Source organism: Oncorhynchus nerka, linkage group LG27 (genome assembly GCF_034236695.1).
Source record: "Oncorhynchus nerka isolate Pitt River linkage group LG27, Oner_Uvic_2.0, whole genome shotgun sequence".
NCBI classification, from domain to species: domain Eukaryota; kingdom Metazoa; phylum Chordata; class Actinopteri; order Salmoniformes; family Salmonidae; genus Oncorhynchus; species Oncorhynchus nerka.
Genome location: NC_088422.1, coordinates 2,577,720 through 2,603,835, shown reverse-complemented (window position 1 = coordinate 2,603,835; position 26,116 = coordinate 2,577,720). Strand labels below are relative to the sequence as shown.

Sequence of the window (26,116 nt, the reverse complement as noted above, 5' to 3'; positions counted from 1 at the left end):
ACATCATTTTACTGTGTCAGTATGTAGTGACACATCCTTTTACTGTGTCAGTATGTAATAACACATCCTTTTACTGTGTCAGTATGTAATAACACATCCTTTTACTGTGTCAGTATGTAATAACACATCCTTTTACTGTGTCAGTATGTAATAACACATCATTTTACTGTGTCAGTATGTAATGACACATCCTTTTACTGTGTCAGTATGTAATAACACATCCTTTTACTGTGTCAGTATGTAATAACACATCCTTTTACTGTGTCAGTATGTAATAACACATCATTTTACTGTGTCAGTATGTAATAACACATCATTTTACTGTGTCAGTATGTAATGACACATCCTTTTACTGTGTCAGTATGTAGTGACACATCCTTTTACTGTGTCAGTATGTAATAACACATCCTTTTACTGTGTCAGTATGTAGTGACACATCCTTTTACTGTGTCAGTATGTAGTGACACATCCTTTTACTGTGTCAGTATGTAGTAACACATCCTTTTACTGTGTCAGTATGTAATAACACATCATTTTACTGTGTCAGTATGTAATAACACATCCTTTTACTGTGTCAGTATGTAGTGACACATCCTTTTACTGTGTCAGTATGTAATAACACATCATTTTACTGTGTCAGTATGTAGTAACACATCCTTTTACTGTGTCAGTATGTAATAACACATCCTTTTACTGTGTCAGTATGTAATAACACATCCTTTTACTGTGTCAGTATGTAGTGACACATCCTTTTACTGTGTCAGTATGTAGTGACACATCCTTTTACTGTGTCAGTATGTAGTGACACATCCTTTTACTGTGTCAGTATGTAATAACACATCCTTTTACTGTGTCAGTATGTAATAACACATCCTTTTACTGTGTCAGTATGTAGTGACACATCATTTTACTGTGTCAGTATGTAGTGACACATCCTTTTACTGTGTCAGTATGTAATAACACATCCTTTTACTGTGTCAGTATGTAATAACACATCATTTTACTGTGTCAGTATGTAGTGACACATCCTTTTACTGTGTCAGTATGTAATGACACATCCTTTTACTGTGTCAGTATGTAATAACACATCCTTTTACTGTGTCAGTATGTAATAACACATCCTTTTACTGTGTCAGTATGTAATAACACATCATTTTACTGTGTCAGTATGTAATAACACATCATTTTACTGTGTCAGTATGTAATGACACATCCTTTTACTGTGTCAGTATGTAGTGACACATCCTTTTACTGTGTCAGTATGTAATAACACATCCTTTTACTGTGTCAGTATGTAATAACACATCATTTTACTGTGTCAGTATGTAATAACACATCCTTTTACTGTGTCAGTATGTAGTGACACATCCTTTTACTGTGTCAGTATGTAATAACACATCCTTTTACTGTGTCAGTATGTAATAACACATCATTTTACTGTGTCAGTATGTAATAACACATCCTTTTACTGTGTCAGTATGTAGTGACACCGTTGGTTTTACTGTGTCAGTATGTAATAACACATCCTTTTACTGTGTCAGTATGTAATAACACATCCTTTTACTGTGTCAGTATGTAATAACACATCCTTTTACTGTGTCAGTATGTAGTGACACATCCTTTTACTGTGTCAGTATGTAGTGACACATCCTTTTACTGTGTCAGTATGTAATAACACATCCTTTTACTGTGTCAGTATGTAATGACACATCCTTTTACTGTGTCAGTATGTAGTGACACATCATTTTACTGTGTCAGTATGTAATAACACATCATTTTACTGTGTCAGTATGTAATAACACATCATTTTACTGTGTCAGTATGTAATAACACATCCTTTTACTGTGTCAGTATGTAATAACACATCCTTTTACTGTGTCAGTATGTAGTGACACATCCTTTTACTGTGTCAGTATGTAATGACACATCATTTTACTGTGTTAGTATGTAGTGTTGGCGCCAAACTGGTGGCAGTTGTGAAAAAAAGTGAAGACCCATAAGAGTTGTAGAGGTAATTGAAAATAATGCCATTGTTCATTAAATGCTTTTTTCATTAATTAGACTTCACCCACTTAAACAGAATGGTCTATCTACTAGAAACTCAATATGTAATAAAAACAACATGGACTCAGATATTTAAAAAATCCTAAATATATAGGAATATATTTTTTTTTAAAGTTTGAGTGAAAATTAGTTAAGATAGATTTTCTGTTAATTGCCAAGATTACTGAGGAATCCGGTAACGTTAGTAAATTACCGGTAGAGTTGCTCCACAGCAGATGGGTGGGTGATCTTTCTAAAATAAAATATGATTTGATGGATCCAGGGAATAGAACAGGATTTGCTTTAAGTGCTTCTTGCACTACAAGGTCAGGGAGAATGCCCTCTTGTAAACCGTTTTACTTGAGCTCTCAGAACAACTCAACAAAACATGGAGAAGTAACATTCCGAGCCGTTGGTCAGGGCTGAATGTGTGTTGGAGCAGTTGGTCAGGGCTGAATGTGTGTTGGAGCAGTTGGTCAGGGCTGAATGTGTGTTGGAGCCGTTGGTCAGGGCTGAATGTGTGTTGGAGCAGTTGGTCAGGGCTGAATGTGTTGGAGCCGTTGGTCAGGGCTGAATGTGTGTTGGAGCCGTTGGTCAGGGCTGAATGTGTATGGAGCAGTTGGTTAGGGCTGAATGTGTGTTGGAGCAGTTGGTCAGGGCTGAATGTATTTGGAGCAGTTGGTCAGGGCTGAATGTGTTTGGAGCAGTTGGTCAGGGCTGAATGTGTATGGAGCCGTTGGTCAGGGCTGAATGTGTGTTGGAGCCGTTGGTCAGGGCTGAATGTGTGTTGGAGCAGTTGGTCAGGGCTGAATGTGCTGGAGCAGTTGGTTAGGGCTGAATGTGTTGGAGCCGTTGGTCAGGGCTGAATGTGTGTTGGAGCAGTTGGTCAGGGCTGAATGTGTGTTGGAGCAGTTGGTCAGGGCTGAATGTGTATGGAGCCGTTGGTCAGGGCTGAATGTGTGTTGGAGCCGTTGGTCAGGGCTGAATGTGTGTTGGAGCAGTTGGTCAGGGCTGAATGTGTTTGGAGCCGTTGGTCAGGGCTGAATGTGTGTTGGAGCCGTTGGTCAGGGCTGAATGTGTGTTGGAGCAGTTGGTCAGGGCTGAATGTGTGTTGGAGCCGTTGGTCAGGGCTGAATGTGTGTTGGAGCCGTTGGTCAGGGCTGAATGTGTGTTGGAGCAGTTGGTCAGGGCTGAATGTGTTTGGAGCCGTTGGTCAGGGCTGAATGTGTGTTGGAGCCGTTGGTCAGGGCTGAATGTGTGTTGGAGCCGTTGGTCAGGGCTGAATGTGTTTGGAGCAGTTGGTCAGGGCTGAATGTGTGTTGGAGCCGTTGGTCAGGGCTGAATGTGTGTTGGAGCCGTTGGTCAGGGCTGAATGTGTGTTGGAGCAGTTGGTCAGGGCTGAATGTGTGTTGGAGCAGTTGGTCAGGGCTGAATGTGTGTTGGGGCCGTTGGTCAGGGCTGAATGTGTGTTGGAGCAGTTGGTCAGGGCTGAATGTGTTGGAGCCGTTGGTCAGGACTGAATGTGTGTTGGAGCCGTTGGTCAGGGCTGAATGTGTGTTGGAGCAGTTGGTCAGGGCTGAATGTGTGTTGGGGCCGTTGGTCAGGGCTGAATGTGTGTTGGAGCAGTTGGTCAGGGCTGAATGTGTTGGAGCCGTTGGTCAGGGCTGAATGTGTGTTGGAGCCGTTGGTCAGGGCTGAATGTGTGTTGGAGCCGTTGGTCAGGGCTGAATGTGTATGGAGCCGTTGGTCAGGGCTGAATGTGTGTTGGAGCCGTTGGTCAGGGCTGAATGTGTGTTGGAGCCGTTGGTCAGGGCTGAATGTGTGTTGGAGCCGTTGGTCAGGGCTGAATGTGTGTTGGAGCCGTTGGTCAGGGCTGAATGTGTTTGGAGCAGTTGGTCAGGGCTGAATGTGTATGGAGCCGTTGGTCAGGGCTGAATGTGTATGGAGCCGTTGGTCAGGGCTGAATGTGTGTTGGAGCCGTTGGTCAGGGCTGAATGTGTGTTGGAGCAGTTGGTCAGGGCTGAATGTGTGTTGGAGCCGTTGGTCAGGGCTGAATGTGTATGGAGCCGTTGGTCAGGGCTGAATGTGTGTTGGAGCAGTTGGTCAGGGCTGAATGTGTATGGAGCAGTTGGTTAGGGCTGAATGTGTGTTGGAGCAGTTGGTCAGGGCTGAATGTGTATGGAGCAGTTGGTTAGGGCTGAATGTGTGTTGGAGCAGTTGGTCAGGGCTGAATGTATTTGGAGCAGTTGGTCAGGGCTGAATGTGTTTGGAGCAGTTGGTCAGGGCTGAATGTGTATGGAGCCGTTGGTTAGGGCTGAATGTGTGTTGGAGCCGTTGGTCAGGGCTGAATGTGTTGGAGCAGTTGGTCAGGGCTGAATGTGTGTTGGAGCAATTGGTCAGCCGTTGGGGCTGAATGTGTGTTGGAGCCGTTGGTCAGGGCTGAATGTGTGTTGGAGCAGTTGGTCAGGGCTGAATGTGTGTTGGAGCAGTTGGTCAGGGCTGAATGTGTGTTGGAGCCGTTGGTCAGGGCTGAATGTGTGTTGGAGCCAGTTGGTCAGGGCTGAATGTGTGTTGGAGCCGTTGGTCAGGGCTGAATGTGTGTTGGAGCCGTTGGTCAGGGCTGAATGTGTGTTGGAGCCGTTGGTCAGGGCTGAATGTGTTTGGAGCAGTTGGTCAGGGCTGAATGTGTGTTGGAGCCGTTGGTCAGGGCTGAATGTGTGTTGGAGCCGTTGGTCAGGGCTGAATGTGTGTTGGAGCAGTTGGTCAGGGCTGAATGTGTTTGGAGCCGTTGGTCAGGGCTGAATGTGTGTTGGAGCCGTTGGTCAGGGCTGAATGTGTGTTGGAGCAGTTGGTCAGGGCTGAATGTGTTTGGAGCAGTTGGTTGGTCAGGGCTGAATGTGTGTTGGAGCCGTTGGTCAGGGCTGAATGTGTGTTGGAGCCGTTGGTCAGGGCTGAATGTGTGTTGGAGCAGTTGGTCAGGGCTGAATGTGTTTGGAGAGTTGGTCAGGGCTGTTGGAGCAGTTGGGGCTGAATGTGTGTTGGAGCCGTTGGTCAGGGCTGAATGTGTGTTGGAGCAGTTGGTCAGGGCTGAATGTGTGTTGGAGCAGTTGGTCAGGGCTGAATGTGTGTTGGAGCCGTTGGTCAGGGCTGAATGTGTGTTGGAGCAGTTGGTCAGGGCTGAATGTGTGTTGGAGCCGTTGGTCAGGGCTGAATGTGTGTTGGAGCAGTTGGTCAGGGCTGAATGTGTGTTGGAGCAGTTGGTCAGGGCTGAATGTGTGTTGGAGCCGTTGGTCAGGGCTGAATGTGTGTTGGAGCAGGGTTGGTCAGGGCTGAATGTGTGTTGGAGCAGTTGGTCAGGGCTGAATGTGTGTTGGAGCCGTTGGTCAGGGCTGAATGTGTGTTGGAGCCGTTGGTCAGGGCTGAATGTGTGTTGGAGCAGTTGGTCAGGGCTGAATGTGTGTTGGAGCCGTTGGTCAGGGCTGAATGTGTGTTGGAGCCGTTGGTCAGGGCTGAATGTGTGTTGGAGCCGTTGGTCAGGGCTGAATGTGTGTTGGAGCCGTTGGTCAGGGCTGAATGTGTGTTGGAGCCGTTGGTCAGGGCTGAATGTGTGTTGGAGCCGTTGGTCAGGGCTGAATGTGTGTTGGAGCAGTTGGTCAGGGCTGAATGTGTGTTGGAGCAGTTGGTCAGGGCTGAATGTGTTGGAGCCGTTGGTCAGGGCTGAATGTGTGTTGGAGCCGTTGGTCAGGGCTGAATGTGTGTTGGAGCAGTTGGTCAGGGCTGAATGTGTGTTGGAGCAGTTGGTCAGGGCTGAATGTGTGTTGGAGCAGTTGGTCAGGGCTGAATGTGTGTTGGAGCAGTTGGTCAGGGCTGAATGTGTGTTGGAGCCAGTTGGTCAGGGCTGAATGTGTTGGTCAGTTGGTCAGGGCTGAATGTGTGTTGGTGTTGGAGCCGTTGGTCAGTTGGTCAGGGCTGAATGTGTGGCTGAATGTGTGTTGGAGCAGTTGGTCAGGGCTGAATGTGTGTTGCTGAAGAGCCGTTGGTCAGGGCTGAATGTGTGTTGGAGCAGTTGGTCAGGGCTGAATGTGTGTTGGAGCAGTTGGTCAGGGCTGAATGTGTGTTGGAGCCGTTGGTCAGGGCTGAATGTGTGGAGCAGTTGGAGCTGAATGTGTTGGTCAGGGCTGAATGTGTGTTGGAGCAGTTGGTCAGGGCTGAATGTGTGTTGGAGCAGTTGGTCAGGGCTGAATGTGTGTTGGAGCCGTTGGTCAGGGCTGAATGTGTGTTGGAGCCGTTGGTCAGGGCTGAATGTGTGTTGGAGCCGTTGGTCAGGGCTGAATGTGTGTTGGAGCAGTTGGTCAGGGCTGAATGTGTGTTGGAGCAGTTGGTCAGGGCTGAATGTGTGTTGGAGCCGTTGGTCAGGGCTGAATGTGTGTTGGAGCCGTTGGTCAGGGCTGAATGTGTGTTGGAGCCGTTGGTCAGGGCTGAATGTGTTTGGAGCCGTTGGTCAGGGCTGAATGTGTGTTGGAGCCGTTGGTCAGGGCTGAATGTGTGTTGGAGCCGTTGGTCAGGGCTGAATGTGTGTTGGAGCCGTTGGTCAGGGCTGAATGTGTTGGAGCCGTTGGTCAGGGCTGAATGTGTGTTGGAGCCGTTGGTCAGGGCTGAATGTGTGTTGGAGCCGTTGGTCAGGGCTGAATGTGTGTTGGAGCCGTTGGTCAGGGCTGAATGTGTTTGGAGCCGTTGGTCAGGGCTGAATGTGTGTTGGAGCCGTTGGTCAGGGCTGGGCTGCCGTTGGTCAGGGCTGAATGTGTGTTGGAGCCGTTGGTCAGGGCTGAATGTGTGTTGGAGCCGTTGGTCAGGGCTGAATGTGTGTTGGAGCCGTTGGTCAGGGCTGAATGTGTGTTGCCGTTGGTCAGAGCTGAATGTGTGTTGGTCAGGGCTGAATGTGTGTTGGAGCCGTTGGTCAGGGCTGAATGTGTGTTGGAGCCGTTGGTCAGGGCTGAATGTGTGTTGGAGCCGTTGGTCAGGGCTGAATGTGTGTTGGAGCAGTTGGTCATGTGTGTTGGGCTGAATGTGTGTTGGAGCAGTTGGTCAGGGCTGAATGTGTTTGGTCTGAATGTGTTTTGGAACCGTTGGGGCTGAATGTGTGTTGGAGCCAGTTGGTCAGGGCTGAATGTGTGTTGGAGCCGTTGGTCAGGGGCTGAATGTGTGTTGGAGCCAGTTGGTCAGGGCTGAATGTGTGTTGGAGCCGTTGGTCAGGGCTGAATGTGTTGGAGCAGTTGGTCAGGGCTGAATGTGTGTTGGAGCCGTTGGTCAGGGCTGAATGTGTGTTGGAGCCGTTGGTCAGGGCTGAATGTGTGTTGGAGCCGTTGGTCAGGGCTGAATGTGTGTTGGAGCCGTTGGTCAGGGCTGAATGTGTGTTGGAGCCGTTGGTCAGGGCTGAATGTGTGTTGGAGCCGTTGGTCAGGGCTGAATGTGTGTTGGAGCAGTTGGTCAGGGCTGAATGTGTGTTGGAGCCGTTGGTCAGGGCTGAATGTGTGTTGGAGCCGTTGGTCAGGGCTGAATGTGTGTTGGAGCCAGTTGGTCAGGGCTGAATGTGTGTTGGAGCCGTTGGTCAGGGCTGAATGTGTGTTGGAGCCGTTGGTCAGGGCTGAATGTGTGTTGGTCAGGGCCAGTTGGTCAGGGCTGAATGTGTGTTGGAGCCGTTGGTCAGGGCTGAATGTGTGTTGGAGCCGTTGGTCAGGGCTGAATGTGTGTTGGAGCAGTTGGTCAGGGCTGAATGTGTGTTGGAGCAGTTGGTCAGGGCTGAATGTGTGTTAGAGCCGTTGGTCAGGGCTGAATGTGTGTTGGAGCAGTTGGTCAGGGCTGAATGTGTGTTGGAGCCGTTGGTCAGGGCTGAATGTGTTGGAGCAGTTGGTCAGGGCTGAATGTGTGTTGGAGCAGTTGGTCAGGGCTGAATGTGTGTTGGAGCCGTTGGTCAGGGCTGAATGTGTTTGGAGCCGTTGGTCAGGGCTGAATGTGTTTGGAGCTGTTGAAAAGCATCAGTCTGTTCTGGACGTTCAGGGCCTGTTCTTGTTTTGATTCCTGACACAAATCAAATGATTCATGCCTGGTCCTTTTATCAACGTAATGTGTGTCACGTTAGTGAAAGTAAAAACAGAGCTTTAACGCAACACACCCACCTACTGGTTGTGATTGGATAGAAATATTGGAGTTATGGTCATCCACTTAAATTCTCTCTGCTCTCTCTCTGCTCTCTCTCTCCGCTCTCTCCGCTCTCTCTGCTCTCTCTCTCTGCTCTCTCTCTCTGCTCTCTCTGCTCTCTCTCTCCGCTCTCTCTCTCTGCTCTCTCTCTGCTCTCTCTCTCTGCTCTCTCTCTCCATAAGGGGATGTTTTGGCATTGGAAACATGTTTACATTGCCAAAGCAAGTATATACAATGTTGTAATGATGTGCAAATAGTTAAAGTACAAAAGGGAAAATAAATAAACATAAACAGTTTGTATTTACAATGGTATTTGTTCTTCACTGGTTGCCCTATTTTTGTGGTAACAGGTCACACATCTTGCTGCTGTGATGGCACACTGATATTTCAGCCAATATATATGTGAGTTTATCAAAATTGATTTTGTTTTCAAATTCTTTGTGTGTCTGTGTAAGCTGAGGGAAATATGTGTCTCTAATATGGTCATACATTTGGCAGGAGATTAGGAAGTGCAGCTCAGTTTCCACCTCATTTTGTGAGCACTGTGCACATAGCTGGTCTTCTCTTGAGAGCCTTGTCTGCCTACGGCGGCCTTTCTCAATAGCAAGGCTATGCTCACTGAGTCTGCACATAAGCTTTCCTTAAGTTTGGGTCAGTCACAGTGGTCAAGTATTCTGCCGCTGTGTACTCTTGGTTTAGGGCCAAATAGCATTCTAGTTTACTCTATTTTTTTGTGAATTCTTTCCAATGTGTCAAGTAATTATATTTTTGTTTTCTCATGAATTGGTTGGGTCTAATTGTGTTGCTGTCCCTGTGCTCTGTCGGGTCTGTTTGTGAACAGAGCCCCAGGATCAGGCCAGGTGCTGCAGACTGTTGCCCTCTCCAATTTGTTGATGTATAGAGTTGAAGTCTGAAGTTTACATACACCTTAGCCAAATACATTTAAACTCTGTTTTTCACAATTCCTGACATTTAATCCAAGTAAAAAGTTCCCTGTCTTAGGTCAGTTAGGACCAACACTTTATTTTAAGAATGTGAAATGTCAGAATATTAGTAGATCATTATTTCTTTCAGCTTTGGTTTCTTTCATTCCCAGTGGGTCAGAAGTTTACATACACTCAATTAGTATTTGGAAGCATTGCCTTTAAATTGTGTAACTTGGGTCAAATGTTTCGGGTAGCCTTCTACAAGCTTCCCACAATAAGTTGGGTGAATTTTGGCCCATTCCTCCTGACAGAGCTGGGAGTAACTGAATCAGGTTTGTAGGCCTCCTTGCTCGCACACGCTTTTTCAGTTCTGCCCACAAATTTTCTATGGGATTGAGGTCAGGGCTTTGCCATGGCCACTCCAATACCTTCACTTTGTGGTCCTTAAGCCATTTTGCCACAACTTTGGAAGTATGCTTGGGGTCATTGTCCATTTGGAAGACCCATTCGCAACCAAGCTTTAACTTCCTGACTGATGTCTTGAGATGTTCCTTCAATATATCCACATAATTTACCTCCCTCATGATGCCATCTATTTTGTGATGTGCACCAGCAAAGCACCCCCGCAACATGATGCTGCCACCCCCGTGCTTCATGGTTGGGATGGTGTTTTTCAGCTTGCAAGCCTCCCCCTTTTTCCTCCAAACATAACGATGGCCATTATGGCCAAACAGTTCTATTTTTGTTACATCAGACCAGAGGACATTTCTCCAAAAAGTACGATCTTTGTCCCCATGTGCAGTTGCAAACCGTAGTCTGGCTTTTCATGGCGGTTGTGGAGCAGTGGCTTCTTCCTTGCTGAGCGGCCTTTCAGGTTATGTCGACATAGGACTCGTTTTACTGTGGATATAGATACTTTTGTACCGGTTTCCTCCAGCATCTTCACAAGGTCCTTTGCTGTTGTTCTGGGATTGATTTGCGCTTTTCGCACCAAAGTACGTTCATCTCTAGGAGACAGAACCCGTCTCCTTCCTGAGCGGTATGATGGCTGCGTGGTCCCATGGTGCTTATAATTGCGTACTATTGTTTTTACAGATGAACGTGGTACCTTCAGGCATTTGAAAATTGCTCCCAAAGATGAACCAGACTTGTGGAGGTTTACCATTTATTTTCTGAGGTCTTGGCTGATTACTTTTGATTTTCCCATGATGTCAATCAAAGAGGCACTGAGTCTGAAGGTAGACCTTGAAATACATCCACAGGGACACCTCCAATTGACTCAAATGATGTCAATTAGCCGATCAGAAGCTTCTAAAGCCATGACATAATTTTCTGGAATTTTCCAAGCTGTTTAAAGGCACAGTCAACTTAGTGTATGCAAACTTCTGACCCACTGGAATCGTGATACAGTAAATTATAAGTAAAATAATCTGTCTGTAAACAATTGTTGGAAAAATTGCTTGTGTCATGCACAAAGTAGATGTCCTAACAGACTTGCCAAAACTATAGTTTGTTAACAAGAAATTTGTGGAGTGGTTGAAAAACGGGTTTTAATGACTGCAACCTAAGTGTATCTAAACTTCTGACTTCAACTGCATGTTAAAGAAGGTGGGGCTTAAGCTGCATCCCTGTCTCAACCCACGGCCATGTGAAAAGAAATCTTTCTCTCCCTCTCTCCCTCTTTCCCTCCTCCTGCAGAGCCCTAGCTGAACGGCTTGTTGACAATGAAGTCTCTTGTGATGGTTGTGGCTGGCGTGTCTAATTTACATATATCTGACGAGCAGCCTAGGAATTAGCGGCGCTGAGTTCCCCCATGAATAACGCCTCCTTTCTCCCTCCCAGACATCCCCCTGATCCTCTCTGCCATAGTGAAAGAACTTCACATTACCTCAGCTTGGGGAACCAGCTAACTAGCTAAGAACTGGTCCAACCAGGCCAGAGAGTTTGGTGTGTTATGTTTATATTTCAGTATAGGGAATCCTAAAGTATATGGGGAGTAGGGGGTGGTACTGGTAAAATATGACCCTATCCTCTCCCCCGTATCGTCCCCCCCTCATCCTCTCTGGGATGAAGAACCCTTTTGGAATCCTTTTTCTAAGAGCGTATGGCCCAGTCCGTTTCTAGGCCCAGTCTGTTATGTTGTTTACCTTGACTCAACTACAGACTAACTGGAGAGGTTTCCCAGCCGCTGGGTCTAGCATAGCACAGACATGAAGTGCACACACACACACACACACACACACACACACACACACACACACACACACACACACACACACACACACACACACACACACACACACACACACACACACCAGCCATTGGGCCTAGCATAGCACAGACATGTAGTACACACACACACAGTTGTGTTGTGACAAGGTAGGGTTGGTATACAGAAGATAGCCCTAGTCCATATTATGGCAAGAACAGCTCAAATAAGCAAAGAGAAATGACAGTCCATCATTACTTTAAGACATGAAGGTCAGTCAATACAGAACATTTCAAGGACTTTGAAAGTTCCTTCAAGTGCAGTCGCAAAAAAAACAAGAGCTATGATGAAACTGTCTCTCATGAGGACCGCTACAGGAAAGGAAGACCCAGAGTTACCTCTGCTCTAGAGGATAAGTTCAGAGTAACCAGCCTCAGAAATTTTGGTCCAAATAAATGCTTCACAGAGTTCAAGTAACTGACACATCTCAACATCAACTGTTCAGAGGAGACTGTGTGAATCAGGCCTTCATGGTTGAATTGCTGCAAAGAAACCACTACTAAAGGACACCAATAAGAAGACTCTTGCTTGGGCCAAGAAACACGAGCAATGGACATTTAGACTGGTGGAAATCTGTCCTTTGGTCTGATGAGTCCAAATTTGAGATGTTTGATTCCAACCGTCGTGTCTTTGTGAGACGCTGTGTGGGTGAACGGATGATCTCCGAATTTGTATTTCCCACCATAAAGCATGGAGAAAGAAGTGTGATGGTGTGGGGGTGCTTTGCTGGTGACACTGTCTGATTTATTTAGAATTCAAGGAACACTTAACCAGCATGGCTACCACAGCCTTCTGCAGCGATACGCCATCCCATCTGGTTTGGGCTTAGTCCCACTATCATTTGTTTTTCCACAGGACAATGACCCAACACACCTCCAGGCTGTATAAGGGTTATTTTACCAAGAAGGAGAGTGATGAAATGCTGCATCAGATGACCTGGCCTCCACAATCCCCCAATCTCAACCCAATTGAGATGGTTTGGGATGAGTCAGACCAGCGAGTGAAGGAAAAGCAGCCAACAATTGCTCAGCATATGTGGGAACTCCTTCAAGACTGTTGGAAAAGCATTCCAGGTGAAGCTGGTTGAGAGAATGCCAAGAGTATGCAAAGCTGTCATCAAGGCAAAGGGTGGCTACTTTGAAGAATCTAAAATCTAAAATATATTTTGATTTGTTTAACACTTTTTTTCGTTACTACATGATTCCATATGTGTTATATCATAGTTTTGAGTTCTTCACTATTATTCTACGATGTAGAAAATAGTAAAAACTAAGAAAAACCCTTGAACGAGTAGGTGTATCCAAATATTTGACTGGTACTGTATATACATGATCACAGTCTTCACAGTTAACAGTTGGTTGAGAGTTTAGGATGCCAGACGTACGTACATTGTCACAGTCGTCACAGTCCGGTAGTCCAGCTTTCTGAATTGATCTCTTGACCTCCAGGGAGAAGTTGTCAAACTCTGGTTTGACCGTTCGGAGCAGCGTGACCGTGTTGAGGGCAGAGTACGCCTGTCGCGCCTCACTGTCGTACCTATCCCCTCGCTTCCATGAGCCGTTGCCTAGGAAACCAAACAGGGAGAGATGGAAAAAAGAGGTGACATTTTTGACATGTTGAAAAGTTTCTGTCTATAACCATGTAGTGCAGCCCTCGGCATGGAGATGTGCATAGTGGGAAGGTCTTTACAAGCATTACAACATGGCCAAGCATTACAACATGGCCAAGCATTACAACATGGTTGTATATATGTAGGGCTGGGAACAACAGAGTATATATGTAGGGAACAACAGAGTATATATGTAGGGAACAACAGAGTATATATATAGGGCTGGGAACAACAGAGTATATATGTAGGGCTGGGAACAACAGAGTATATATGTAGGGCTGGGAACAACAGAGTATATATGTAGGGAACAACAGAGTATATATATGTAGGGAACAACAGAGTATATATGTAGGGAACAACAGAGTATATATGTAGGGAACAACAGAGTATATATGTAGGGAACAACAGAGTATATATGTAGGGAACAACAGAGTATATATGTAGGGAACAACAGAGTATATATGTAGGGAACAACAGAGTATATATGTAGGGAACAACAGAGTATATATGTAGGGAACAACAGAGTATATATGTAGGGAACAACAGAGTATATATGTTGGGAACAACAGAGTATATATGTAGGGAACAACAGAGTATATATGTAGGGCTGGGAACAACAGAGTATATATGTAGGGCTGGGAACAACAGAGTATATATGTAGGGCTGGGAACAACAGAGTATATATGTAGGGAACAACAGAGTATATATGTAGGGCTGGGAACAACAGAGTATATATGTAGGGAACAACAGAGTATATATGTAGGGAACAACAGAGTATATATGTAGGGAACAACAGAGTATATATGTAGGGAACAACAGAGTATATATGTAGGGAACAACAGAGTATATATGTAGGGCTGGGAACAACAGAGTATATATGTAGGGAACAACAGAGTATATATGTAGGGCTGGGAACAGAGTATATATGTAGGGCTGGGAACAACAGAGTATATATATGTAGGGCTGGGAACAACAGAGTATATATATGTAGGGCTGGGAACAACAGAGTATATATGTTGGGAACAACAGAGTATATATGTAGGGCTGGGAACAGAGTATATATGTAGGGCTGGGAACAGAGTATATATGTAGGGCTGGGAACAGAGTATATATGTAGGGAACAACAGAGTATATATATGTAGGGAACAACAGAGTATATATGTAGGGCTGGGAACAACAGAGTATATATGTAGGGAACAACAGAGTATATATGTAGGGCTGGGAACAACATAGTATATATGTAGGGCTGGGAACAACAGAGTATATATGTAGGGAACAACAGAGTATATATGTAGGGAACAACAGAGTATATATGTAGGGAACAACAGAGTATATATGTAGGGCTGGGAACAGAGTATATATGTAGGGCTGGGAACAACAGAGTATATATATGTAGGGCTGGGAACAACAGAGTATATATATGTAGGGCTGGGAACAACAGAGTATATATATGTAGGGCTGGGAACAACAGAGTATATATGTAGGGCTGGGAACAACAGAGTATATATGTTGGGAACAACAGAGTATATATGTAGGGCTGGGAACAGAGTATATATGTAGGGCTGGGAACAGAGTATATATGTAGGGCTGGGAACAGAGTATATATGTAGGGCTGGGAACAGAGTATATATGTAGGGCTGGGAACAGAGTATATATGTAGGGCTGGGAACAGAGTATATATGTAGGGCTGGGAACAGAGTATATATGTAGGGCTGGGAACAGAGTATATATGTAGGGCTGGGAACAACAGAGTATATATGTTGGGAACAACAGAGTATATATGTAGGGCTGGGAACAGAGTATATATGTAGGGCTGGGAACAGAGTATATTTATGTAGGGCTGGGAACAGAGTATATATGTAGGGCTGGGAACAGAGTATATATGTAGGGCTGGGAACAGAGTATATATTTAGGGCTGGGAACAGAGTATATATGTAGGGCTGGGAACAGAGTATATATTTAGGGCTGGCAACGTTGTGCTGATGTGTATTTTTACCGTAGGACGAGGAGTTGAAGAGTTCAATGTTGAAGAAGATGTAGCTGCCGTTGGTGAGCCTCCTTCTGTGAACCGCTAGCATGATGTCTCGGACAACGTCTGCTCCCGCACACATGATAACAACTGCAAGGAAACGACATGGAGGAAACAGTGTTACAACTCAACCCAGCAACAACAAGACGAGAAGACATGGAGGAAACTGTGTTACAACTCAACCCAGCAACAACAAGACGAGAAGACATGGAGGAAACAGTGTTACAACTCAACCCAGCAACAACAAGACGAGAAGACGTGGAGGAAACAGTGTTACAACTCAACCCAGCAACAACAAGACGAGAAGACATGGAGGAAACAGTGTTACAACTCAACCCAGCAATAACAAGACGAGAAGACATGGAGGAAACAGTGTTACAACTCAACCCAGCAACAACAAGACGAGAAGACGTGGAGGAAACAGTGTTACAACTCAACCCAGCTTCAACAAGACACGAAGTACATACAAGATATAGTGTAGGAGACTGTTTCAGAAAACAATGTTCACAGTACAATTGACAAATTCCTTTTCTTGAAGCTGTAATGGAAAGGATGCCTGTATTCTCGCTACAGGTTTAATACACCACCCCATCCTCATTTGTCGTTTCTTAAAAAAACAAAGCATCTTTGAATGAGCCATCGAAGCACAAAAAAATATAAAAAAATAATGATCCTGGTGCGATTTAAATTCAAACCCTCCTGCCCTACATGTCTGGTCTGATGCAGTCTTAGGTTACAACCCAAATGGCACTATACTCCCATAGGGCTCTGATCAAAATAAGTGCACTATATAGGGAATAGGGTGCCATTGTAGCTGTAGGTTCTATAGAAGTACCGTGTGTTTGTAGATGTTGGTTCTATAGAAGTACCGGGTGTTTGTAGTCGTTGGTTCTATAGAAGTACCGGGTGTTTGTAGTCGTTGGTTCTATAGAAGTACCGGGTGTTTGTAGTCGTTGGTTCTATAGAAGTACCGGGTGTTTGTAGTCGTTGGTTCTATAGAAGTACCGGGTGTTTGTAGTCGTTGGTTCTATAGAAGTACCGGGTGTTTGTAGTCGTTGGTTCTATAGAAGTACCGGGTGTTTGTAGTCGTTGGTTCTATAGAAGTACCGGGTGTTTGTAGTCGTTGACTCTATAGAAGTACCGGGTGTTTGTAGTCGTTGGTTCTATAGAAGTACCGGGTGTTTGTAGTCGTTGGTTCTATAGAAGTACCGGGTGTTTGTAGTCGTTGACTCTATAGAAGTACCGGGTGTTTGTAGATATTCGTTCTGAGTAAAAAAAGACTATCAAATAACTATATTATCCAAGGTGAACATTTATATTATTTTATAATAATAGAATTGCCCAGAGAAAGACATTTTGTTTAAGAAGAGATCATTTTCTTCTTAAAAAGCATGTGGTTAAAAAAGTATTGGCACCCCTGTTTTCAATACCTTTAAAACACCTAACCTTGTGAGGATAATGGTACTGAGGGCTCTATTCAATCCGTATCGCAGCATCACAGCATGATTTCAATTTAAAAAGGCAATGATTCCGGTGTTTAGTAAAATACTGCATATGTCGGCTCAATGGGAAATGACCTTAACATTTCCATCACGCTTCAGCCATCCAGATTAAATAGAGTCCTGAGCCTTTTTTCTAGAATGGGGTTGGATGCGTGCTCGGGGTTGGATGCGTGCTCGGGGTTGGATGCGTGCTCGGGGTTGGATGCGTGCTCGGGGTTGATATGTGCTTGGGGTTATTGTCTTTCTGGAAGATCTGTAGTTCGGCCACGTTTTCAGCCTCTACAACCAGGTTTCTGTCTGAAATTTTTATTCATTTCACCGTTATTTAACCAGTTAGGCCAGTTGAGAACAAGTTTTCATTTGCAACTGCGACCTGGCCAAGATAAAGCGTAGCAATTCGACACATACAACGACATGGAGTTACACATGGAATAAACAAAACATACAGTCAGTAATACAGTAGAACAAAAGGTCTATATACAAATGAGGTAAGTTAAGGAAATAGGCCATGGTGGCGAAGTAAGTACAATATAGCAATTAAACACTGGAATGGTAGATCGGCAGAAGATGAATGTGCAGGTAGAGATACTGGGGTGCAAAGGAGCAAAATAAATAAATACCAGTATGGGGATGAGGTAGGTAGATAGATGGGCTGTTTACAGATAGGCTAAGTACAGGTGCAGTGATCTGTAAAATGCTCTGACAGCTGGTGCTTAAAGCTAGTGAGGGAGATGTGAGTCTCCAGCTTCAGAGATTTTTGCAATTCGTTCCAGTCATGGGCAGCAGAGACCTGGAAGGAAAGACGACCAAAGGAGGAATTGGCTTTGGGGGTGACCAGAGTGATATACCTGCTGGAGCGCGTGCTACGAGTGGGTGCTGCTATGGTGACCAGTGAGCTGAGATAAGGTGGGGCTTTACCTAGCAGAGACTTGTAGATAACCTGTAGCCAGTGGGTTTGGCGACGATTATGAAGCGAGGGCCAACCAACGAGAGCGTACAGGTCGCAATGGTGGGTAGTGTATGGGGCTTTGGTGACAAAACGGATGGCACTGTGATAGACTGCATCCAGTTTGTTGAGTAGAGTGTTGGAGGCTATTTTATAGATGACATCACCGAAGTCGAGGATCGGTAGGATGGTCAGTTTTACGTTTTATGTTTGGCAGCATGAGTGAAGGAGGCTTTGTTGCAAAATAGGAAGCCGATTCTAGATTTAATTTTGGATTGGAGATGCTTAATGTGAGTCTGGAAGGAGAGTTTACAGTCTAACCAGACACCCAGGTATTTGTATTTGTCCACGTATTCTAAGTCAGGGCCGTCCAGAGTAGTGATGCTGGACAGGCGAGCAGCGATTGATTGAAAAGCATGCATTTAGTTTTACTTGCGTTTAAGAGCAGTTGCCACGGAAGGAGAATTGAGGAGAGTTGTATGGCATTGAAGCTCGTTGAAGCTCGTCTGGAGGTTAGTTAATGTCCAAGGAGGTCCAAGGAGGGGCCAGAAGTATACAGAATGGTGTCGTCTGCGTAGAGGTGGATCAGAGAATCACCAGCAGCAAGAGCAACATCATTGATGTATACAGAAAAGAGAGACGGCCCGAGAATTGAACCCTGTGGGACACCCATAGAGGCTGTTAGAGGTCCAGACAGCAGGCCCTCCGATTTGACCTACTGAACTCTATCAGAGAAGTAGTTGGTAAACCAGGCGAGGCAATCATTTGAGAAACCAAGGCTGTTGAGTCTGCCAATAAGAATGTTGTGATTGACAGAGTCGAAAGCCTTGGCCAGGTCGATGAATACGGCTGCACAGCAATGTCTCTTATCGATGGCGGTTATGATGTCATTTAGAACCTTGAGCATGGATGAGGTGCACCCATGACCAGCTCTGAAACCAGATTGCATAGGGGAGAAGGTTGACCGGGGTAGGGGTAGCGATGTGGAAAGCATGGCCAGCCGTAGAGAAATGCTTCTTGAAATTCTCAATTATAGCGGCTTTATCGGTGGTGACAATGTTTCCTAGCCTCAGAGCAGTGGGCAGCTGGGAGGAGGTGCTCTTATTCTCCATGGACTTTACAGTGTCCCAGAACTTTTTTGAGTTAGTACTACAGGATGCAAATTTCTGTTTGAAAAAGCTAGCCTTGGCTTTTCTAACTGCCTGTGTATATTTGTTTCTAACTTCCCTGAAAAGTTGCATATCACTGGGGCTATTCGATGCTAATGCAGAACGCCACAGGATGTTTTGTGCTGGTCAAGGCTAGACAGGTCTGGCGTGAACCAAGTACTATATCTATTCCTAGTTCTACATTTTTTGAGAGGGGCATGCTTATTTAAGATGGTGAGGAAGGCACTTTTAAAGAATAGCCAGGCATCATCTACTGACCGGATGAGGTCAATGTCATTCCAGGATACACCGGCCAGGTCGATTAGAAAGGCCTGCTCGCAGAAGTGTTTCAGGGAGCGTTTGACAGTGATGAGGGGTGGTTGTTTCGTCGCAGACCCATCACGGATGCAGGCAATGAGGCAGTGATCGCTGAGATCTGGATTGAAAACAGCAGAGGTGTATTTGGAGGGCGAATTAGTTAGGATGACATCTATGAGGCATTTGTGATGACAAATGATGACATTTGTAGGATGGCCGGGGTGTTAAGCATGTCCCAGTTTAGGTCACCTAGTAGCACGAGCTCAGAAGATAGATGGGGGGCAATCAGTTCACATATGGTATCGAGGGCACAGCTGGGGGCAGAGGGAGATCTATAGCAAGCGGCAACAGTGAGAGACTTGTTTCTGGAAAGGTGAATTTTTAGAAGTAGAAGCTCAAATTGTTTGGGTACAGACTTAGCCTGCAGAGTTCTGTATTACTTTCGATCTTTGCAGTAAATTGCAACACCACCCCCTTTGGCAGTTCTATCTTGGCGGAAAAACGTTGTAGTTAGCAATGGAGATTTCAGTGTTTTTGGTGGTTTTGCTAAGCCAGGATTCAGACAAGGCTAAGACAAATGTCCAGGTACTAGGTAGAGTTCATGATGCCTTTGACCCCATTACATCAAACGTTACATATTTCTCAGTAGGTATGGGGTTCTTTTCTGCTTATGCCTCCTCATTTCAACAGGTGGAACTAACTTATTTCCATGTATGTGCTATATGTCACGGGAGGCTAGTGAAGGGAGGATGGCTCATTATAATAGCTGGAATGGAGAGACCGGAATGGTATCGAAATGATGTGTTTGTACCCATTCCATTTATTCCATTCCAGCTATTATAATGAGCCCGTCCTCCTCGATTAAGGTGCCACCAGCCGCCTGTTCTGTTCTTTGTGTGTTTGTTTTATTTATTTAACCTTTTATTTAACTAGGCAAGTCAGTTTTAAGAACAAATTCTTATTAAGAATGACAGCCTAACAAAAGGCTAAATTAAAAAGAAAACGAAACTGGAAATAAAAAGAACAATAAATTAAATAAGAAAATACGACAAAACACACATCACGACAAGAGAGACAACACTACATAAAGAGAGACCTAAGACAACATAGCAAGGCAGCAACACATGCCAACACAGCATGGTAGCAACACAACATAACATCAACATGGTAGCAACAAAACATGGTAGCAGCACAAAACAGGGTACAAACATTATTGGGCCCAGACAACAGCAAATAAAATCAATCAGAAGCTGAGCAAGCGGGACAATGAGGTGATGAAGAGAAACCGATGTCACAGCTAGAGGCATGAGCCTCCCGCACAGTTGCAATAGTATTATGTGCTGATCATGTAAATGTAACTACATAGTCGACCTACCTACTTCTAGGTGACGATCGCGAGGAAAAAGAAGTCAAGTCTTCCCTGGAGACATACCAAGTTGCCCTACAGTAGCTTCAACCAATTGTCCCTACAAGTACTAAGATTCCATTAATGGCAACACTACACATCACAGCCAGGGGATACCTGTCCTTAGGCTGGTCCCCGATCTGTTAATGGCAACACTACACATCACAGCGAGGGGATACCTGTCCTTAGGCTGGTCCCAGATCTGTCAATGGCAACACTACACATCACAGCCAGGGGGTACCTGTCCTTAGACTGGTCCCAGATCTGTTAATGGCAACACTACACATCACAGCCAGGAGATACCTGTCCTTAGGCTGGTCCCAGATCTGTCAATGGCAACACTACACATCACAGCCAGGGGATACAGGGTAACAGGGTAACAACATAACAACATAGTTCACAGGGTAACAACATAGTTCACAGGGTAACAACATAGTTCACAGGGTAACAACATAGTTCACAGGGTAACATAACAACATAGTTAAGGGTAACAACATAACAACACAGTTCAGGGGACAACACAGTTCATAGGCTGGTAACAGATCTAGTTCAATGGTAACAACATAGTTCACATAACAACATAGTTCACAGGGTAACAGGGTAACAACATAGTTCATAGGGTAACAACATAGTTCACAGGGTAACAACATAGTTCACAGGGTAACAACATAGTTCACAGGGTAACAACATAGTTCACAGGGTAACAACATAGTTCACAGGGTAACAACATAGTTCACAGGGTAACAACATAACAACATAGTTCACAGGGTAACAACAGGGTAACAACATAGTTCACAGGGTAACAACATAACAACATAGTTCACAGGGTAACAACATAGTTCACAGGGTAACAACATAACAACATAGTTCACAGGGTAACAACATAACAACATAGTTCACAGGGTAACAGGGTAACAACATAGTTCACAGGGTAACAACATAGTTCACAGGGTAACAACAGGGTAACAACATAGTTCACAGGGTAACAACATAACAACATAGTTCACAGGGTAACAACATAGTTCACAGGGTAACAACATAACAACATAGTTCACAGGGTAACAACATAGTTCACAGGGTAACAACATAGTTCACAGGGTAACAACATAGTTCACAGGGTAACAACATAGTTCACAGGGTAACAACATAGTTCACAGGGTAACAACATAGTTCACAGGGTAACAACATAACAACATAGTTCACAGGGTAACAACATAACAACATAGTTCACAGGGTAACAAACAGGGTAACACATAGTTCACAGGGTAACAACATAGTTCACAGGGTAACAACATAGTTCACAGGGTAACAACATAGTTCACAGGGTAACAACATAGTTCAACATAGGGTAACAACATAGTTCATAGGGTAACACAACATAGTTCACAGGGTAACAACATAGTTCACAGGGTAACAACATAACAACATAGTTCACAGGGTAACATAACAGGGTAACAACATAGTTCACAGGGTAACAACATAACAACATAGTTAGTTCACAGGGTAACAACATAACAACATAGTTAACAACATAGTTCACAGGTAACAACATAGTTCACAGGGTAACAACATAGTTCACAGGGTAACAACATAACAACATAGTTCACAGGGTAAGGGTAACAACATAGTTCAGGGTAACAACATAACATAGTTCACAGGGTAACAACATAGTTCACAGGGTAACAAACATAGTCAACACAGGGTAACAACATAACAACATAGTTCACAGGGTAACAACATAACAACATAGTTCACAGGGTAACAACATAGTTCACAGGGTAACAACATAGTTCACAGGGTAACAACATAGTTCACAGGGTAACAACATAGTTCACAGGGTAACAACATAACAACATAGTTCACAGGGTAACAACATAGTTCACAGGGTAACAACATAACAACATAGTTCACAGGGTAACAACATAGTTCACAGGGTAACAACAGGGTAACAACATAGTTCACATAGTTCACAGGGTAACAACATAGTTCACAGGGTAACAACATAGTTCACAGGGTAACAACATAGTTCACAGGGTAACAAAACATAACAACATAGTTCACAGGGTAAACACATAGTCACAGGGTCAGTTCACAGGGTAACAACATAGTTCACAGGGTAACAACATAGTTCACAGGGTAACAACATAACAACATAGTTCACAGGGTAACAACATAACAACATAGTTCACAGGGTAACAACATAGTTCACAGGGTAACAACATAGTCCATAGGGTAACAACACAGTTCACAGGGTAACAACATAGTTCACAGGGTAACAACATAGTTCACAGGGTAACAACAGGGTAACAACATAGTTCATAGGGTAACAACATAGTTCATAGGGTAACAACACAGGGTAACAACACAGTTCATAGGGTAACAACACAGTTCATAGGGTAACAACATAGTTAGGGTTCATAGAGGGTAAAACAAAGTTCAGGGTAACAACATAGTTCACAGGGTAACAACATAGTTCATTAACAACATAGTTCACAGGGTAACAACATAGTTCACAGGGTAACAACATAGTTCACAGGGTAACAACATAGTTCACAGGGTAACAACATAGTTCATAGGGTAACAACATAGTTCACAGGGTAACAACATAGTTCACAGGGTAACAACATAGTTCATAGGGTAACAACATAGTTCACAGGGTAACAACATAGTCCACAGGGTAACAACATAACAACATAGTTCATAGGGTAACAACGTGTCAAGTTAAATATCTATGGGTGAGGTGGTTATCTCCACTGTAAAAACAGCTAATTCCGAGGTGAATTGAAAACAGCTAATTCCGAGGTGAATTGAAAACAGCTGATTCCGAGGTGAATTAAAACGGCTGATTCCGAAGTGAATTGAAAACAGCTGATTCCGAAGTGAATTGAAAACAGCTGATTCCGAAGTGAATTGAAAACAGCTGACTCCGAAGTGAATTGAAAACAGCTGATTCCGAGGTGAATTGAAAACAGCTGATTCTGAAAGTGAATTGAAACGGCCGATTCTGAAATTAAATTTGTGATACTGTACCTAGTTGAAATATATGCCAGGTTAGGCAACAGCTCATAGCAGCGTACAGTAGAGAAGGTAGTCCCAGCTCCAACAAACAGAAAACCTGTGCACTAGTTACAGTACATAAGTAAGATACAGTAGGGGACAGTCAGAGAGGGGCTCGGCGGCCGTAGTCCTGACCCAAACATCAACAAAAAACCTGTCTGGTTACTATGGAGCGAGGTTAAAAATACAACCCAACAAAACAGGCACACAAACAAACAACGAGGAGAGGCCAAGGGGGCATTTGGAAAAGGTTTGGAAATAACTTGGGGAGTATCCCAGCGTTGACCAGCCGTGGTTAATAGGGTTGAGCATCAAATGGCATCCAATCCCCTATATAGTGCACTACTTTGACCAGGGCCCATAGGGCTCTATATAAAAGGATAGGGGTCAAAGTAGTGCACTAAATAAGGAATCGGGGGGGCATTTGGAACACACCCAGAGTCTGCTGAAACATTCCCCTGTCACTGTAGCGCCCGGCTGGTCAGGGGGGGGGTCCAGAGAGGGGACACACTTCACCTCAGTCCTGCTGACAGCATTACTGGGACAGAGACAACAATACTAGCTCTGTGTCTCCCTGCGTCTGTCTGTCCCCCTGCGTCTGTGCGTCGGTGTCTTCCTGTGTCTGCCTCCCTGCCTGTCTGTCTGCCTTCCTGCCTATGTCTGTCTGTCTCCCTGTCTGTCTGCCTGCCTATGTCTGTCTGTCTCCCTGCCTGTCTGTCTGCCTTCCTGCCTGTCTGTCTGCCTTCCTGTCTGTCTGTCTGTCTGTCTCCCTGTCTGTCTGCCTGCCTATGTCTGTCTGTCTCCCTGTCTGTCTGTCTCCCTGTCTGTCTGCCTGCCTATGTCTGTCTGTCTGTCTCCCTGCCTGTCTGTCTGCCTTCCTGCCTATGTCTGTCTGTCTGTCTCCCTGTCTGTCTGCCTGCCTATGTCTGTCTGTCTGTCTCCCTGCCTGTCTGTCTGTCTGCATCTCCCTGTCTATCTGTCTGTCTGCATCTCCCTGTCTATCTGTCTGTCTGTGCCTGCCTGCCTGTGTCTGTTCTCCCCTCTAGGTAGGGAGCACTGAGCTCAGGAATGCAGAGAAGGGGCGCTACACACGGGCCCTACTTATCGTGGCTCACAGGACGTTTTATGTGTCTCCTTGGCTCATTATAAACATGGTGTTGTGTGCATTATGCAAATAGGGGAACGACGTTGTGCAAATCTGTAACGCTGCCTGCCTGTCTGTCTGCCTGTCTGTCTGCCTGTCTGCCTGCCTGTCTGCCTGCCTGTCTGCCTGCCTGCCTGCCTCCCTGTCTGCCTGCCTCCCTGTCTGCCTGTCTGCCTGCCTCCCTGTCTGCCTGTCTGCCTGCCTGTCTCCCTGTCTGCCTGCCTGTCTCCCTGTCTGCCTGCCTGTCTCCCTGTCTGCCTGCCTGTCTCCCTGTTACTACTGAGATGCTGAGAATGCTACTGTGGGCAGAGGCAGAGAGAAGAGGAGAAAAGGAGTGGAGGAGAGAGTGGAGTGAGGAGGAGGAGAGAAGGAGTGGATGAGAGAGTGGAGGAGAGAAGGAGTGGATGAGAGAGTGGAGTGGAGAGTGGAGTGAGGAGGAGGAGAGAATGAGTGGATGAGAGAGTGGAGTGGAGAGTGGAGTGAGGAGGAGGAGAGAAGGAGTGGAGGAGAGAAGGAGTGGAGGAGGAGGAAAGAAGGAATGGAGGAGAGAGTGGAGTGGAGAAGGAGTGGATGAGAGAGTGGAGTGAGGAAGAGGAGTGGAGGAGAGAGGAGTGAGGAGGAGAGAAGAATTCATTAATCTAGATGGTGAGAAGGAAATCTTTTGGGATGAGCAACCTTGAGGGTGGAGTGGAGTGGAGAAGGAGCGGATGAGAGAGTGGAGTGGAGGAGAGAGTGGAGTGACTTGGTAACGGGAGATACATTATTTCCATGAAAGAATTCATTAATCTAGATGGTGACAAAAAAAATTAAAGTTACATATCACGAAATTTCAATTTGAAATCTTTTGGGCATCAGAGCAACCTTGAGGGTTGAGAGAGTGGAGTGGAGAAGGAGCGGATGAGAGAGTGGAGTGGAGGAGAGAGTGGAGTGACTTGACAACCTTGAGGGAATCTTATTTGAGTCAGACACAGAATGTTCATACGATACATCAGATTTAAAACATTACCGATGTAGAGGGACAAGATGGAGGGGAAGTTGGAGCATAACAAACAAAATGACAGGTTATGAAAATGTACCACGTAATCCAATATAAACTAATGTATTATACAAGATACAAAATTCAGACCCCCAGAATGGGTCATATGGACACCGACAGACACATTGAGACATTATTTCACTATATTAGAGGATAAGTTAACCATTCTAACGATACCCGTCACGCCCTGACCATAGAGAGCCTTTGAGAGTAGGTCAGGGCGTGACTGGGTGGGTATTCTAGTTTATTATTATTGCTATGTGGGGTTCTAGTTTATTTTTCTATGTTGGTGATTTGTATGATTCCCAATTAGAGGCAGCTGATAATCGTTGTATCTAATTGGGGATCATATTTAGGTATCATGTTTCCCACCTGTGTTTGTGGGATATTATTTTGTTTTGTGCACCACATAGTCACGTTTTGTTGTTAGTTTATTGATTTATTGTTTTTGCTAAGTTTGACTTTAATAAATATTACGTGGAACTC

General features: G+C 45.0%; 1 protein-coding gene across 1 annotated transcript in view; it reads right to left on the bottom strand.

Moving 5' to 3' along the window:
- Positions 1 to 26,116, bottom strand: part of LOC115111147 (atrial natriuretic peptide receptor 3-like) — a 127,239-nt gene that overhangs the window by 72,753 nt on the left and 28,370 nt on the right. The window contains 2 exon segments of the mRNA XM_065011319.1: positions 12,825 to 13,000; positions 15,042 to 15,164. Of these exon segments, the coding sequence (XP_064867391.1) occupies positions 12,825 to 13,000; positions 15,042 to 15,164 (299 nt within the window).